The sequence below is a fragment of the Rhinopithecus roxellana genome, chromosome 5 (genome assembly GCF_007565055.1).
Source record: "Rhinopithecus roxellana isolate Shanxi Qingling chromosome 5, ASM756505v1, whole genome shotgun sequence".
NCBI classification, from domain to species: Eukaryota; Metazoa; Chordata; class Mammalia; order Primates; family Cercopithecidae; genus Rhinopithecus; species Rhinopithecus roxellana.
This window is the reverse complement of record NC_044553.1, coordinates 152,045,954-152,064,711: the sequence shown is the minus strand read 5'-3', so window position 1 is coordinate 152,064,711 and position 18,758 is coordinate 152,045,954. Positions and strand designations below refer to the sequence as shown.

The window sequence follows — 18,758 nt, the reverse complement described above, 5'->3', positions numbered from 1 at the left end:
ATGTTTCTGCTTAGATGTAGTTTTCAAAATATTTTTGGTAACTTGAAACCTTAACAGTATACTAAGTTAAATTAAATGGCAGATATTATTGAAAATCTAGATCACTTCTAAGTAGGATAAAATATTAACACATTAATAGCTGATCATAAGTTTATCTGCTTTTAGCTTCTTATTTTTTACAGATACTAAAGACATTTGGGTTTGTTAAAAAGGATGTTCTTTTTGCCACATTGGGGAATCGTACTAAGAAGAAGAATATGCCTCTAGAAATTGTGAGATGATATATTCACAAACTTTGCTGAAATGCCAAAAAATGCTGATATACAACCGGCAATTCACAGTTGTTTACTTAATAGTTTTCTCTGGAAAATAAAGGATAATAAGGGTTGAAAATTATAATCAATCATATGTAAAGTGAACTACTGGATATAATCAGGATGAAGGAAAAACCTCTGTATGCAAAGTATTCAAGTAATGTAGAATGTGGTTTTGTTATGGGGAAAAGAGCAATTCTTTCCTAAAGGAGTTGTTTACTCGTTATTCCTGAATGAGGAAGAGGAAAGGATCAAAACCTGAAAGGGAAGTGCAGGGAAGACAGAGAAAGAAAATTTTATCTTGTGTGGTCATGTAGGCTAAGATTGAATAGATTTATGTAAGGTTTTTAAATGAGCTTTAATATTAACAGTATACTGATGCAAAACTAGAGTTTCGTTTTCTCTCTCTTAAAAAAACAATATTTTTTAGATGATCTTATTACTGTTCTTAATAAGAGGTTGTAAAAGGTTTCTCTTTACCTTTTGAAAAACCTGCCTAGGAAACTACCAGTCTGAATATTTGTGTCCCCGCAAAGTTCGTATGGTGAAACCTAATCACCAATGTGATGACGTTAGGAGGTGGGGCCTACTGGGAGGTGACTAGATCATGAGGACAAAGCCCTTATGAATGAATGCCCTTGTAAAAGGGACCCCAGAGAGCTTGCCCCTTCACCACATAAGGACACTGCCAGAAAGCACTACCTATGAATCAGAACGTAGGCCCTCACCAGACACTAAATCTGCCTTGATCTGGGGCTTTCCAGCCTCCACAACTGTGAGAAATTTGTTGTTTATAAGCTACCCAGTCTATGGTATTTTGCTATTGCAGCCCAAACAAACTGAAGAAACTAAGACAGAAACAAAGACTCTGTGTCATATCAGAATAACTTCCTGTGGTGTTTTTTTGTTTGTTTGTTTGTTTGTTTGTTTGTTTGAGATAGGGTCTCACTCTGTCATCCAGGCTAGTACATGAGTGCAAGTACATGATCATGGCTCACGGCAGCCTCAACCTCCCAGTGATCCTCTCATCTCAGCCTCCCAAGTATCTAGGACTACAAGTGTGAGCCAACATACCAGGCTAACTTTTTAAAAATTCTTTGTAGAGACAAGGTCTCCCTAGGTTGCCCAGGCTGATCTCAAACTCTTGGGCTCAAAGTGATCCTCCAACCTTGGTCTCCCAAAGTGCTGGGATTACAGACACAAGCCACCACTCCTGGCCTTCCTGTGCTTTTTGTCTTTATCAAAAAATACCTAGATTATTTAAGAGAACCAAGTCTTCTAAATGTTAAAAGAGCTAAGTTTTGTTTCTCTTTTTGTTTCTTACAATTGTGTTACTCCCCGTACTTACTTTTGAAATCTCTTGGTATCATAGGTTAAATAGTTAAGAATTATTTCACAGTGACCTGTAATGTTGGTTAATCAAGTATTCAAATCTTTTGACATTTCTGATAACTTTTGATATTTTGCCTTTCCAAAGCCAAATCCTAAATAAAATCCTGGTCTTGAACTGACTGAAATTTCCCAGAGAGACCCTTGAAAATCTCAAAGGATTTGTTCTTACCTATAAAAAGATACGCTAAACTAATTAGGTTTATTTGATATGTTGAATTCTATGGAAAGTATTGTCAAATAAAAAGAGATGTTTAACTGTCCTTAGGTTACATTTGTATAGGTAAAAGTTATGAATATAAATATTTCGTGAATTATATAAAGTTCCTAGAAATTTGTCAATGCCCTTGTTGGCATGATACATCTTTATGCTTCTTTGTCTGATGGTAGACAACAATGACAAAACATTATCAGTTATCATTTTGTTATTATTTTAATGTTTTATGCTACAGAAACAACAAAACTGCCTTGTCAACTGTGTCACAGTGAACTTTCAGCCCATCTTTAACTATGACTATTTTCAGATAGTAATTGTTATCTGATGTTTTTCTGAAAATTCTTGCAATCAGCTACTAGCAAGAACGCTTATTTTCAACATAAACAGATTGCCTCTGAGATCCGTGGAAAGGACTATGACAGATACTCTGGAGTACAGGCTTCTGGTGACGTTGCTTAAATAATTGAGATCATACCATTGGACTGAGTAAGGATTGCCAGAACTCTAGCGGAGCAGCTAATGGGTTCATTAACTGCTAACTCAATCAAGCAGAACAAGACTGAATTACATAGGACTGAATGATAAATGATTATAATTTGTATCATTTTTTGTTTAGAACATTGCTAGTTTTTCAATCAATGTTCTGTTTTTCAGATACAAGGAACCCCTTTCTCTTTTCTCCTAAGCTATCTATAACTCACAATAATTTGGCAGATTTATACCTTTGTCAACAAAAATGAAATATATCCTTTTCCTCTCCAGTTGATTCCTCCAGAATTCAGAAGCTCTTATTGAATATTCTTTTTTTCATAGCATTAGAACTATTTGCATAAGTTGAATAAGAATCTGTTCTGCTTTTAACAGGACATAATTGGGAAACTTGGTTATGAAACCGCCTTTGCAAAAATGATAACAGTGAGAAAATAATGACAGTGGAGGAGATCAGATCTAGCCAACCTCCCTCTTGCCTTTAGCATTTAAGCTGCCAAGCTAGGTTTGGGAGACATTTAGCTTACAGTTTAAATGATAGTAGCCCTTCCCCAAAATTCAAATGCCTTTCTAAAGAGACCACAAGGCTAGGAGGAGGAAAAGGAGCCTGAATTCTGCTAAGGTATAGACATAAATGGTTGCCAGCTGTTATTCCAGAGGTCACAATTTATGCAGCTTCTCCAATTATTCCTGCAGATAACATCACTATGGTAGAACCTAAGATTAGCCTTTTGAGATAGCTTTTCATGTTTTTTGCATGTCTGACACCCATGGCTCCACCTGGAGCTGCCAGCCCCTCCTGTGTCCCCACCCATAATCAACTCAGCATAAGAGGACAGCTTCAACTCCCTATGATTTCATCTCCAACCCAACCACCAGCAGCAGCAAGCACCTACTGCCTAGCTACCCCGACTCCTTCCTCCAAATTGGCTTTGAAAAACCCCTAACCTACAAGCCTTTGATGAGACTGATTTGAGCAATAACTCAGTCTCTTGTGTGGCACGGCCAGCCTCATGTCAATTAAACGCTTTCTTTACTCAATTCCGTGAATTGATGTTTTTTGTGCAGCAAGCAGGAAGAACCCATCAGGCAGTTACATTTATATTACCAAGCCTTTGCAGAATGTCATATTTGTGAATTGCGTGGAACCTGATATGACTAAACAGTTTTAAGGAACTAAGATTGACTTTATGGAGCCAGTGTTTTCAAAGACCTCTTGGAAAAACTGATCCGATAACTGCATTACAGAATTCTCAGCCTTACGGGTGAGTATAAAGGTCACTTCCTAGGAAACTTAGAATATTTGGGAGACCTCAAGGAGAAAGGAATTCACCCAAATCTATAAGTATTGCAGATGAAATCTGATGACAAGTTCTTGGCTTGACTTCTAGCATCAAGAAACCTTTAAAATTCCAATCTGAGATTCCTTATAAGAGTTCCGGCAATGCAAACTTTAAAAAGCTCTAAGTGGTCAATTACCATTCTTGCCGTGCTTGTGCAAATGATCAGACCAAATTTAATGAGACTAATTTTGTAACCAAAAGTAGTCTTACTCTGATTATCTTTGGTCAAAATGCAGGTGATTGTAGAGAAAAATTTTATGTTTTGATGAAAAACTATAATCCCCCCTTGTGAGTGATCAGATTCTAGTCCTGTTCATGACCTTTGAGATATTTTTCACCTCTTGGTAAACTAGACCCTTCTGTCTTGCCCATTTGGCCAGTAATTAACACAACTTTTCTCCCACCCACCTGACATGGCATCACTGAGAACTAAACCCTAACTTCCTAGATCATTATTAAGACTCTGGGTTATCTTCTTACAAAGCCCTAAAAGCTGAAGCGGGACAATATGATATAAAAATCAAAGGACTTATTGCTACAACAGCTTGGTCCACTCCTGAAGTTCACCAAACACTCATCTCTTCTCTGCTGTGCTCTGGAAAATAACCGTAACTGTGACACTGATGTTCTCACTCTACCATCTAAACATGCTTCAAGACCAACATCTAGACATCTTCTCAACTGCCTGCCCTCCATACTCAAAACCTAGATTTATAATCTATCCCAACCATTAATCTGTGCTTTTCTGGTTCCTCGTTCTATGCTCTTGTTCCCCTCTGCAGATCTCTTACCTCACAATTTCTAACCCAAATCTTCCCTCTATAGCAATCAACCTAGCTTCTTTCATGTATGTGGAAACTTCAAGGGAAGTTTCAGATGAGGGAAATGTTATCCACTGAAACCCTAGAGTTGGTATAAAGATTATTATTATTATTATTTTTTTTTTTTTTTTGAGACGGAGTCTCGCAGTGTCGCCCGAGCTGGAGTGCAGTGGCCGGATCTCAGCTCACTGCAAGCTCCGCCTCCCAGGTTCACACCATTCTCCTGCCTCAGCCTCCCGAGTAGCTGGGACTACAGGCGCCCGCCACCTCGCCCAGCTAGTTTTTTGTATTTTTTAGTAGAGACGGGGTTTCACCGTGTTAGCCAGGATGGTCTCGATCTCCTGACCTCGTGATCCGCCCGTCTCGGCCTCCCAAAGTGCTGGGATTACAGGCTTGAGCCACCGAGCCCGGCAAAGATTATTTTAAAGTGAAAACATTTAAGCTAAAGAAGATGCAAAAAGAAATCTTATCTGAACTTCCATTATGTGATTCAAGCAGAGTCTCCAGAGAATACCTTTCTGTTATCCTCCTCCAAAGGAGTTTCCTATGAATTCAGCTGCTATGGAGATAGCCCAGTTCTTGCCCAGCTCCCATGGCATTAAAAAACCCAATGGAACCTTCCATATCTTCTCACTGAAGCCCTTAAGTAAATCTTTTGTTAAGTTTGATATAAATCTTGTATCTCTGGCTAATCAGGAAGTAATTTATCACTGAGCTCTCCCACATGTACTCATAAATAAACTTTGTCTTCTCTCCAGTTAAACTATTATCAGTTAATTTGCAGGCCCCAAAACATCTGCACCTAAGTTGGAATAAGAAAAGTTTCTCTCCCAACATAATCATTTCTTCTCATTTTCCAGAAGCATGTCACATCAATCCTTCACTATTCCAGGAGACATAATAACAGAAAACATATCAACACAGGCAAAGAATGTCAGTAAATGGGAAGTTTCCATTAGGCAAAAATTCCATTTTCTAAGTGAGTCAGTAGGTGGCACCAAAGAAGAAAGAAGTACATCTCCATAAATGCACAGATCACTCTGAGTCCTAAAAATCCAATAAAAGTTACCCCTATAGATGGTCTGTCCTCTGTTTTATCCTTAAATGTCCTACTTTAGCACAGGTTTCTACTGAAAACTGCCTCAAGATCTCTTTGAAAGGAAATAAAAAATCACAAATGAAAATAAAACTTAGAAAATACTTGGAAAAAAACTTTCACGTATTACTGCCAAAACCTGATTCTGGACATCCACCTTTCTGGGTTAGACACAAATTGTATCATATTCAAAAAATATGGGTTGCTCACAGCAGCTCATGCCTGTATAATCCCAGCACTTTGGGAGGCTGAGGCAGAAGGATTGCTGGAGGCCAAGAGTCTGAGACCAGCCTGAGCAACACAGAGAGACCCCCATTTCTACCAAAAAAAAATTTTAATTAGATGGATGTAGTGATACATGCCTATAGTCTCTGAGGTGAGAGGATTTCTTGAGCCCAGGAGTTCAAGGCTGCAGTGAGTATGACTATGCCACTGCAGTCCAGCCTGGGTGACAAAGTGAGACCCTGTCTCAAAAAAAAGAAAAGGAAAAAAGAAACAAGGGATCTTCTCAGATGTGATCCACTGAGGCAGAAGCAAGAGGATCAGCATACAGAAATCTGTTCTTAAGCGAGAGGAATAGGTGCATTTTGTCTCACCCTGAAACTTTTTGGCATTTCAAATGGCAGGGCAGGGACTTCTATCATTCATCTGTAGATACATACATTATTAAAAAAAGAAAAAAAGACATTTCCCCTAGTTGAATGGTAATCTTTCCCAAGATTCTAAGCCAAAAAGGGACTGAGCTCTAGTAACCTCATAGAAAGGCTTTTTTGTTGTTGTTTTCTTAATAAAAATATTTAGCTTCCCAGCTACTCCAGAGGCTGAGGCAGGAGGATCACTTGAACCCAGGAGTTCAAGGCGGCCAGCCTGGGCAACATAGCAAGATCCCACTTCAAAAAAAAAAAACCAGCAATGTTGAGAAAGAATAGTCCCTCAAATTCTTAAAGATACCTCACAAACGCGTATTGCCATTCTTCCTCATCCCAAATCAACATCGAAGCAGCACATCACCCAAGATATAGTTACCAAATTCATTTAGCTATATTAATTAAAATAAGGAGAGATGTTCCTCCTCTGCAGACACTGATAATACCTACATGGCTAAGGCAGCACTTCTCCCCAAGTCCTCCTCTCTAACAAGGTGTGAGCTGTAGGCCTCCACTTACCCTGGCAAATTCCATGGGTTTAGGAAGAAGGCACATGACCATGACATCGAAGCGAACATCACATACTGTCTTCAGCCACTTGGTGACAAACTGAGGCTTCAGCTTTTCCACCAGACTTCCCACTTCATCATCCATCATATATGCAGTGGAGTGAAACCACTGAAACACCATGGCCACCAGCCGGGCCAAGCTTTCTGTAGGCGTGTTTTCACTGGGTGTGCAGAGGCTCACCTAGAAGTATGTAGATTAAAATCTTGTTCAGTTTCCATCTGTCTTTACAAAATTATAACAGGTGCATTAAAAGGCAATAAAATAAAATAAAATAAAATAAAAAGATATCCCAGATAATCCGTTTGAAATAGGCAGTTTTAAAAATGGGGATCGCTTATCCAGAAACTGTGTTCCTTCCTACAGGGATAGATGGATTGCAACAACAATTTTCCCTCAAGATTTCACCTTCCAATTAAGCATTTTCTCCTACAAGAAATCCATTATATAATCTGCACCAGATAAATGCTTCTCAAAAGTTAGGTCAACAAAATATTTCATCAATATCCTTAAGGAAAATAATGTATATACATTTCAGTTCTAAAATGATCATATTTCGCTAAGAATTTTGTATTAGTAATAATTCAGATACCTTGGAGTCCCCCGATTCACTATCATAAATAGACTTTTTATTTTTATTTTGAGACGGAGTCTCGCTCTGTCGCCCAGGCTGGAGTGCAGTGGCGCGATCTTGGCTCACTGCAAGCTCTGCCTCCCTGGGTTCACCTCATTCTCCTGCCTCAGCCTCCCGAGTAGCTGGGACTACAGGCGCCCGCCACCACACCCGGCTAATATTTTCTATTGTTAGTAGAGATGGGGTTTCACTGTGTTAGCCAGGATGGTCTCAATCTCCCGATCTTGTGATCTGCCTGTCTCAGCCTCCCAAAATGCTGAGATTACAGGCGTAAGCCACCATGCCCAGCCCACAAATAGACTTTTTAAAACATCATTCATTCATTTACTATGAACTAATCTTTTATTGAGTACTATGGCAGGGTCCAGGAATAAAATAAATAAATAAAGCACAGTCTTTGCCTTCAAAGAGTTCACAGTAGTAGCTATTGTGTCATTAGATAATAACTTCTAGGAAGCAAGATATGTGAAATCAGCAATTAAATGCCAATTTGGTAAAGACTCTTTCACGGAACAATGTGCAAGCATAATAGAAATACATCACTATGGAGACTGAATTAATGTCTCCAACGGGCAAAACAAAAGCCTGCTTCTCTGCAGCATTGGCAAATTCAGCTTGCTTGGGATGTTAGATCTGTATGTTTGATCTCTACCGAATAGATGTTGAAGTTAAATCGGTCAATAGCAATCATATTCCTTGCATTACTTTGGCTATAACTTCTCTGGTGTACACAGACTTACCATAAATATACAAAAAGCTCCACAGAGACTGAAGTTTCAAGAAAAATTTTATGTAAGTGATGGAATGTGAATTATCTATAAATGTTATTGAATCCAGTACTTGACAATATATACTAGCAACTTTCCTACTTGTACCAGTCTAGATCCTGATACTGTAGGTTTTAACACCCGGCTCTTCATCAAAATCAATGGCCAAGAGCTTCTTAAAAAATTCCCAAGATTCTGGAATGTGATCTGGGCATTGTTAGTTTTTAAAAGCCTTCCTAGGTAAATCTAACATGCAGCTCAGGATTGAGAGCTACTGCCATAGAGAATTCAGTTCCATTGCTAAGGTTAATTTTTCACTATTTACTCCTTTTAAAAGAACAGGAGAAATTCCTCATCAGTACAATTTTGGAATGAGAAATAAGAAAGTGGAGAATAGTTAACTTATTTTTCTTACTAAGAACCATATTCCGAATTGACTGAGCAGCCTCTGATCATGTTTATCATCGTCCTTGTTATCAAAGTCAGCATTATCCAGGGAATGGTGGGAAGAGGAGAGGCCCAGCTGCCGCCGCCGGTTCAGCTCATATTCTCGCTGCTCAGCATGGAACTCAGCTTCTTTCAACAAGCTGCCAAAGAGAAGTGTGATTTCAAGTTAGACTGTGAAAAAACACATTCTAGATCATGACCATTCAGAGGAAGTACCTCCTGAGTACTCAGGCACCCTGGATTGCTCTTCTTTAAATTGAGTACTGTGTTACTGAGTTACTGAGTACTGTGCATCATGAGTTACTCTTTCTATTTTCTTACTATTTTATACTCCATTCCCGTTTCAAAGATGAACAAACTGAGGCACAAAGAGACTAGTTCCTCCAGTCAATTAGCATCAAGCAGAATTGATCCCTTCTGACTTCTGGTTCACCAACCATCCCACTGTAAGTCAATGCTTCCTCTATATCTATCATGAACCTATGCAGACAGCAATGCATGATACAAGGAAAGATAGAGGAGCTTGTACCCAAATGAAAAAATATTCACCATCTGGTATTCAAAGACTTGAAAGTGAAACAGTGAAAATTCTTTTTTCCATTTGCTAAACAAGTACCAATTTTAAAAAAACAACACTCAGTATCGGTACGTTTTATACATGGTGTTGGCATTGTAAATCCATACACATGCTTTGAAAAGCAACTTGCTAGTGTATTAAGAGCCATGTAAATATTCACACCCCTTGAACCAAGGTACTTGACATCTGGTAATCTACCCTAAGAAAATAAAAAATATAGGTACAGCACTATGTACACAAATATTTCTCAAAGAGTTACTTATAAAAGTAAAAAACTGGAAACAGTCTAAATATGTAATGATAAAGAAAAGTAAGTTATAGCTAGATGAATACTACATATCCACTAAAAATGATAAATATGGAAACTACGCAATGACATGGAGAAAAGCTAATAGTGTAATGTTATTTCAAAAAGAGTTGTGGATACACTGTGATTATGGTTATAGAAATAAAACATACAGTTGAATAAAATTAGAACTCAAGCAACACTGATGATGATGATAACAGCATGGCTGAGTGTTTTTTTTTTCTTTTCAAACTTTCCATAATGTTCGATTTGACAAACATTTATTGCATTTCTACTATGTGTCAGCCACTGGGATAAGAGAAACAGAAAAGACTTGGCCTCTATCTTTTAAAACTTAAATTCTAATTTTTTTTTTTCTTTTTTTTTTTTTTTTTTTGAGACGGAGTCTTGATCTGTCCCCAGGCTGGAATGCAGTGGCACAATATCAGCTCACTGCAACCTCCGCCTCCCGCGTTCAAGTGATTTTCCTGCCTCAGCCTCTTGAGTAGCACAGGCGGGCACCACCACGCCCGGCTAATTTTTGTACTTTTAGTAGAGATGGGGTTTCACCATGTTGGTCAGGCTGGTCTCGAAATCCTGACCTCATGATCCGCCCGCCTAGGTCTCCCATAGTGCTGGGATTACAGGCGTGAACCACTGAGCCCGGCCATATTGGTTCTTTAATTTAAAAAAAAAAAAAAAAAAATCTTGCCTGGAACTGGGCACAGTGGCTCAAACCTGTAATCCCAGCACTTTGGGAGGCCGAGGCAGGTGGATCATCTGAGGTCAGGAGTTCAAGACCAGCCTGGTCAACATGGTGAAACCCCGTCTCTACTAAAAATATGAAAAATTAGCCGGGCGTGGGGGCGAGCAACTGTAATCCCAGTTACTCAGAAGGCTGAGGCAGGAGAATCGCTTGAACTGGGGAGGCGGAGGTTGCAGTGAACCAAGATCACGCCACTGCACTCCAGCCTGGGCGACAGAGACACACTCTGTCTCAAAACAAAACAAAACAAAAACAAACAAGCAAACAAAAAATCTTGCCTCGATGAGTACCAGACAAAAAAGTGAGCAAGTGTAGAAGTTATTTCAATTGCCTTTTTTTGGGTGGGAGGGGGGGTCATGTGATAGAAGAAGAAAAACCCAGTAGCCTGCAGGACCTGTCCCTGCTGTCCCTGTCTGACTCCACAGGGTCGTGGTTTATCCCCGTATGGAACTACCTGGAGTTGTCCCACATCTGTTTCCTGTGCAGGTAATTCGCGCTTGTCGCCTTCCCCGCCTCCCAACTGGTTAATGCTGCTGTCAGTCAAGTCAGGCCTCTTCACGTGCTTCACTCTGATTGGCCCCTTCACTTAGTTCCCCTAACGCCCTCTCCCCAAGGCTATTAGTGAGCTCACCAAACCTTACCACAATGGCATGCTTATGTTTTTCTAGTCCCTTCATAGGTAACTTAAGGGCAGAGACTATATTTTATTCCCTCCTGCCTCCCAAGTGCCCAGCATAGTGCCTGGCACGTAACTGGCATCCGTAAAAATATTCATTGAATTCATGAATTAAAATAGCATCATTACAACACTGTGGGAAGGTGAGCAGCTGGGCTAAGGGAATTTGAGGTTGCATTAAATATGCACATCTCAGTGTGCGGAGGTTAGCTCAAAGCAAGGTGGAGTTGTCAGAGGTAGCTACTAAGAAACTGCCTGTTACCTGATCACGGCCTCCACGGCGCAGACCAGCTCCTCAGCACCGCATTCCCGCGTGTTGATGGGCGGAGGGGAGGTCTGATAGAGGTGAGTCTCCGCAGCGGCCCCCACTTCATTACTGTGATGATTCGAGTGGCACCTCTTGCAGTACCGAACAGGCCTGTTTCCGTGACGACCACAGCACCCTGCTGAGAAGCAGGTGACAACTGCTCTTCTAACGTGGGAACTGCAGTTCTAGAAGCCAAGAAAGTGAAATCAATTAAAATTGACCACCGAGGTAAACTTGGCTAAGAATCAGTGGCCACTCGAAGTGACAACACATTCAAGGGCCACTGGTTTCCAAAGCGCAGGTTATTCTCCCACCAGCTAGATTTCAGTCATCGTTAAAAAATAAAGGGAGGAGTGTTTTCTATTCCTGTGAGTGGTAGAAATGCTCTAAATATCAGTGGCACTGTGTTGGGAAGCCCTGTGTAAAGTTACCTCGGCCATGGGGGGAGTGAGGAGGAGGACACTTTCTGGATTATTTCAAGTTAACATTCCAAGAGTTTTCAGGAGAAATATAAAGAAAAAAACAGAACCATGCATCAAGAGAGTGCAACATCAGAGCACATCAGGGAAGAAAAGAAATGATGTTAACTCCCAAAATAAACTCTTTCAAAATTATTTTATGCACCTCAAAGAGTAGCTTTCCACTGCAGCTCCTCTGTCCTTGTCTCATTCAAGGACAGGTAAATGCTGCATTCAAAGACAGGGACTGCACTGTGCCAAGGTGATGGCCTCAAACCAGGCTTTCCCATGTCCACCGGCACTCTATGAAGACCACAGGGACGGACACAGCCAGAACCCTTCAGAGTCAGTGTTGACATCAATCGCAGGAAGGGCACCACAAATGAAGTAATGGGAATGAGAAAAGTGGTGGAGCGTAAGACATTTCCAAATTCAGGGGTGCTACGTCCAAGCTGCCCTGGCGGGAGGCAGAGGAGTGAAGCAGCACCCACATGAAGCTATTGGAGACGTGCAAAGCCTATAAGACATGCGACCACCACACAGTCGATGTCTCTTTCAATAGTGCTTGTGAAGATGTGAACACTCCCAAGGGGGCGTTAGACTCTAAGCCTTTATGAACTCGGAGCTTGTGAGAGGAGGGAGATAAAAGAATGAATTAATCTGTCTTCACCTAGAATTTAAAGGGAAAATATTGAGCTCAGGACAGTCTTTCTAGCCAGCATAGGATTCTCAAGGTAAGAAAAAGTTTCAAGGCAAACATCAAATCCAGGGACCTATCAGGAAAATGTGGTCGGTAGGAAAAAAAATGATGACAAGGGCTTGAATATAAAACCCTTTAAGAACTCAGAATTTAATGTGGTACACCATAGACTCTTTTAGACAGACAAAAAAAAAAAAAAAAGCCGGTTGCGGGGGATGGCTTCTAAGGATCTTAAGGGCATACCTCAGCTATCTCCATCATGCCCTGTCCAAATCTCTAATCCACAGACTCTATGAACATAATCAAATGTTGCTGTTTTATGCTGCTAAATTTTGAGCAATTTCTTATGAAGTATCTGGATACACTGTATATGATAATATCTGGAATCCCGACTAAAAGTCAACCTGCTTTATTACCACATGCCATCTATTCTAAAGAATGTCAGCAATAAAATACATTTCCCCAAAAATAATCTTGAGTTGATCGAAGTGCTAAATAATTGCTAGGATTCCTACTAAGTTTTGATAATATATTTGAAAGGCCTCAATCCATGTGGATTCAGCTCGCTCATTTCCAAAGTAAACTAGAGAGGCTTCCCTTAGATGGAGATTCAGCTGGGCATGTTTTCAAATGTTCACTCCAACCACTTTGTTTCACTGTTTTGAATTTTAAACACATAGAAATAACTCCAAGTGGTCTCACAAAATCACAGAATTGAAATAATTAAGGTCTGTCTCTTCATCTTTCCAATCATGATGCTATCATTGCTTATTTCAAATATACCATTCAGGGAATATGCAGTACCAAAGAGGTAGAATACAAACTACCCAGGAGAAACTCAAACAATTCTGAACTGTCATGAACTTAATGGAAGTTCTCCAAATTAACGTCTAAGTAAAACACAATGTTTATTAAAGGATAAGCAATAAAAATGTGCTAATTTGAAGCTTGTTACTAAAAATAACTTTGTCATATAAAAAGGGAAGTGTTAAAAAATGATCTACCCTGGGTGTCAAATACATTAGGTATGTCCCCAGAGCCAAAATATGCTGATTTAGAAAATAGAACTGTTTGGAATCCTAGTCCCTCAAGCTTATAAAAGATTCTCAAAGTAAGAATGGCCTCAGGATAAAGATCAAAGGAAGAATATGGTCTATGACTCTAAGATCGTTTGTTAAGGCTTCAGAAAGTTATAAGCTGGTGCCGAATTGAGCCTCTCAGCTATAACAGGGCTTCTAATAATTTTAAGGGCACACTGAAATGCCCCAAATATAGGAAGGACTGCCTCAAAAATAATTAAAGATGTGGCTTTTGGGGGCACAGGACCCCAATGAGATTCACTGAAAATCCACAAAGTTTTTAAGAAAGTCATACTAGCAAAAGCACCACCAGCTAAAACTAAACAGACGCAGTTCTAAATGAAAAGAGGTCTATGGGACCCTAACTCCTACATGCAGGAAGCAGATTGAGAAAGTTACTCAGCTGCAACATGGACCATTACTTATTGAAAAGAAAAGATGCCTCAGAGAGTGAAGCCAAGAGCTCGGGAGGACAATAACAGATTAGGGAACTACTTCTAGGAAACAAAACCAGATTGTAATCAAGATAAGTATGCTATTCCCGGAGACAGAGGAACTGTTGATGTATTTGTGGCTGGAGCTGCTATAGACCAATGACTGCTATCTGCTTTCCCTTCCTCTTTCTGAACAGAAGCCTATTGCTATGATCCTGTCCCTATCTCAATATTGTGCCTTGGGTGCAGAGAGGGAAGATAACTTTCCTTCTTAGTTCACAGGACTCTGAATCAAGAGAATCAGTTACCAAGAAGTTTAATCAGTGACATATCACATGTAGACCACAAGATACTAGACTTTAAGTCTGAAGCCATAAATGAATAAGACTTGTGGCGGTCATATAAAATGGTGAGCATATTTTGCATACGGATAGAAGGTGAATAATTATGTCCAAAGGACAGATTGTGGTAGGTTAAATGTGATCACAAAATTCTTGCCACTCCTTCAATAACCACAACAATCCTATTTCTCCACTCTTTGAATCTGGGCTGCCTTGGAACTTGCTTTGACCTGTTGAATGCTACAGAAATGATGCTGTGCGACTTCTGAGAGGCCTTGAGTGAGTAAGACTCTCTCACTCTCTGAGAAGACTGCCACCTGTGAACAAGTCCAGCCCAGCCCCTGGACGATGAGACGTCATGTGGAAAGAGAGAGGCCCAGACAACCCACCCATCTCACCATTCCAGCCATCCCAGCTGAGCCCCAGATATGCGAGTGAGACCATCTGGGGCCAGCCAATCCCAGCTTAGCCACCAACTGACTGCAAATACATGAGTGAGCCTAGAGTAATGTATCAAAAGAACTGCTTAGCTGAGCTGAGCATAGGACAAATTGCCAATCCACAGAACTGTGATTAAATAACTGGTTGCCATATGAGACACTGTGTTTTCAGATGATTTGCTATGCATCCATAGATAACAGAGACAGCCCTCCAATATACCTACTCACAACATCCCAAAAAGTTTAAATGATGTGTGCAAGGTCCACATAGGTAGGAGGGAACAGAACCAGCCTGAGTCCAAGAATCTCAACCAACTAGTCAAAAGTTCTTTTTTATGACATCATACTGCCTCCTCTCACGCTTTTCGATTGTTAAAACAAGAAGAGAAGATGGAGATGGTTTAGAGAAACTATTATTTAAAAAACTAAAGGAAATATTAAAGGAAGACTCTTTAGCTACATATATTGTTCAACTTACACATAAATAAATACTGTCCATATACAGTCAGTCTGGGTATGTTTTTCACACATACAAATTGGACTATTTGCACTCCACTTCAAAACAATCAAGATTTCTAGCATACAAGATATATCCTTAACTAAAGTTAAGTACCATAAATTGCAGTATAATTCAAACCTTTTTCTAATTAGACTCCTATCCCAGAATTATACATAGGCTTTTATTGCAAATTACTGAACAAAAACATTGTGCATAAGATGGGTGAGCAAAAGCAGAAATGGAAATAGAGACCATTTGGATGTGGCAATCTTGCATGCTAAATTATTTCCTTTCCCCCTCCACAAATACAATGGCATGCACATACTAGAAACCATGGTGCAGAAATAAGGCAGATGTCAATAAATGAATTTACATACAAACACAATAAATCATGCCCCAACAACACAAATGGTTTGCTCTTACCTTTTTCTGACATATAGCAGATATTTCAGCTGTAAGGGGAAGGCACACAAAATATCAACAAAGAAAGAGAGCCCCTCTAATTTTTATTTAATTAATTAATTTATTTTTTGAGACAGGGTCTTACTCTGTCACTCAGGCTGGAGTGCAATGGCCCCATAATAGCCCACCACAGCCTCTTGAACTCTTTGGCTCAAGTGATCCTCCTGACTCAGCCTTCTAAGCAGCTAGGACAACAGGGGTGGCCCTCCATGCCTAGCTGATTTTTTTTTTTTTTAAAGACATGGGGTCTTACTATGTTTCTCAGGCTGTTCTTGAACTCCTGGCCACAAGCGACCCTCCTGCCTTGACCTCCTTCCCAAAAGGCTAGGATTACAGGTATGAGCCTCCATGCTAGGTCTAGAGCCCATTTTAAGTAAGGGCAGCCATGGAGGGGGAATTTTTTAAATCTTAGTAACACGACCTCTGGACTTGGCCCAAACAGCTTTTTGCTTGTCTCATAAATTATCATCTACTTTTATTAGCTTCTAGTTTCCTCAGAAAGCATGAAATAGATCTCTTTTCATCTAAGGGTGTGTGTTTAGTGAGGTTAAGAACACCTGCATGCTGCTACTCTTACAAGTAATTTAATCTTTTCAGACATGACTTGGAAATCAAATCTTGTTAAAGCCAAACAACTTTAATCTTATTTCCCCATATTACAGAGGACAAAACTGAGAACCACTGTGGTTAAATTCTTCAAGGTCACACAAGCTATCAATGCTAGGGGCAGACCTTGAGTTAAAGTCTCCAAATTCCCCATTTACTGTTCTTTCCATTACACTATGACACTGGGTTGATGTGATATATTTACAGCATCACCATGGGATTATTTGCAATATCAAAACGGTAGAAAAAAATTACTAACTTGGACTACTTAGATTTAAATTATCAATTTATATCATTCTTAACATGCGTGTATAAAACCAGCTGTAGGGTTAAGAGAAAGCGATTTTCAATCCCACGGGTAGACCAGTTGGAGCAAGACTGTCAAACTACTGTCTACATATGAGATTGACTTTAATGAATGGATAAGAATTCTTTTTAGTGGGCACATCAATTATTTCCATGAAAATTGGTGCTGGAGAGCATTTGAAAATAAATCTTCCAAGAATCGGTTAATATGTTCTCTGAAATAGTATGTACTCAAAAAATGAACTAACACTTTATTTATAGTATAGTCTATGTTAACAATTTATTTAAAAGATTAAAGGCAAATGTCTCCCAAACCCTGTCTGGTAATCTTAAACTAGTGGATGAAAAAGCAATAAAATTTACAACTCACTTTTAAAAACTGGTTTGTATAATTAATGGTTATTTGACAGTTTGATATCCCAGAGTTTATCTTGAAGCATCTGAGGTTAGAGTCACATGTCTAGATAAATAATGAAAAGTTATTGCCAATTTTCCTCTAAAGATGAATATCACTGCTCAGCGACATATTTAAAAAAGATTTTATAACTTGTATTTTATAACTTGACTATGGCTTTTACCTCAGAGCAGTGGATGATCACTAATTAAGAAGCCTAATTTAAAGGAAAAAAAGTTACATTTACCCATATAAGCCCAAATCTTTTTACAGGATTTTTTGCTGGTGGTGGTGTTTTTTTTTTTTTTTTTTTAAGACAAGGTCTTTCTCTGTCGCCCAGGCTGGAGTGCAGTGGCATGATCACGGCTCACTGCAGCCTCAACTTCCTGGGCTCAAATGATCCTCCCACATCAGCCTCTCAAGTAGCTGGGACTAAAGGCACATGTCACCATGCCTGGCTAAATTGTTTTTTCTATCCCGCCCTCCTAAATTTTTTGTACGTTTGTTTGTATTTTTAGTAGAGACAAAGTTTCACCATGTTTTCCAGGCTGGTCTCAAACTCCTAGGCTCAAGCCATCAGCCTGCCTCCACTTCCCAAAGTACTGGGATTACAGGCATGAGCCACTGCGCCTGACCTACAGATATTTTTATGTAAATTTTCAAAATGTGCCTTTGAAGAATATAGAGGCTGATATTATTGCTCCATTTTACAGAGGGGAGCACTAAATCAATTTCTCCCTTAAGGTTGAGAATCTAATATAAATAATCTAATATGAAAAGTAAGACTACGAAAAGTGTAATTATCAAGCAAAGGCCTTCAATTAAAAAAAAAGTTCTTAGAATTTAGTTTGCGTAAGGTTTTCCTTTCAAATGAGCCTTTCACATGAATCCTTTTTTTTTTTTCCCAAGAATCCAATGGAGTGAGGATATTTTGAGCTACTCACATGTGAATTCATTGTTTATTCAAGGAGTGCAGCTTGATTTTTCACAATGATGAGACTTTCATGGTTCCTTCTTTTTTTTTTGAGACGGAGTCTCACTCTGTCGCCCAGGCTGGAGTGCACTGGTGCAATCTCGGCTCACTGCAACCTCTGGCTCCCAGGTTCAAGTGATTCTCCTGCCTCAGTCTCCTGAGTAGCTGGGATTACAGGCAGGTGCCACCATGCCTGGCCAATTTTTCATATTTTTAGTAGAGACGGGGTTTCACCGTGTTAGCCAGGATGGGAATCCATTTATTTTCTACATCTGAAGTCATATACAATTGAGTTCTTCCTGTGCCCCGATCTCTACTCAAACTTAGTATGCCCGCAGCAATTTTCCACCTTTCATCTTTCCTCTGTGTTTGTCAGTACTTTTCCTTGTCATTTTAGCCTCCAGTGACATGGCTGGAAGAGCTGCTTCTCCCATATGTGGAGAAATGCTCTGTCTGGGACCTACCAACTTACAAGGCATAGCTTTGAGAACTCCAACAAACTACAAGAAGCCTTAAAATCTTGTCTTTCCATTGAGATGGGCTAGATATACTTTATCCCCATTTTACTGATGAGGAAACTGAGTCTCAGAGAAATTCAATGATTTCTCCCCTACAACACAGTACTAGTAATAGTAGCAGGGAAAAGGCCAATTATTCATCTCTCTCCCAGGTGGTGTGCCTTATTCTTTTTCTTCTCCTTAATCAGACCCAGCGCAGCATCTT

At 39.7% G+C, this 18,758-nt stretch overlaps 1 protein-coding gene across 3 annotated transcripts in view; it reads right to left on the bottom strand.

The window, feature by feature from the left end:
* Positions 1-18,758, bottom strand: part of UNC79 (unc-79 homolog, NALCN channel complex subunit) — a 366,916-nt gene that overhangs the window by 156,164 nt on the left and 191,994 nt on the right. For all 3 annotated transcript variants that reach the window (XM_010384517.2, XM_030930113.1, XM_030930114.1), the window contains 4 exons: positions 15,718-15,746; positions 11,299-11,528; positions 8,700-8,871; positions 6,836-7,066 (listed from right to left, as the gene is read on the bottom strand). In XM_010384517.2, coding sequence (XP_010382819.1) covers positions 6,836-7,066; positions 8,700-8,871; positions 11,299-11,528; positions 15,718-15,746 — 662 coding nt within the window. The remainder of the gene's footprint in view (positions 1-6,835; positions 7,067-8,699; positions 8,872-11,298; positions 11,529-15,717; positions 15,747-18,758) is intronic.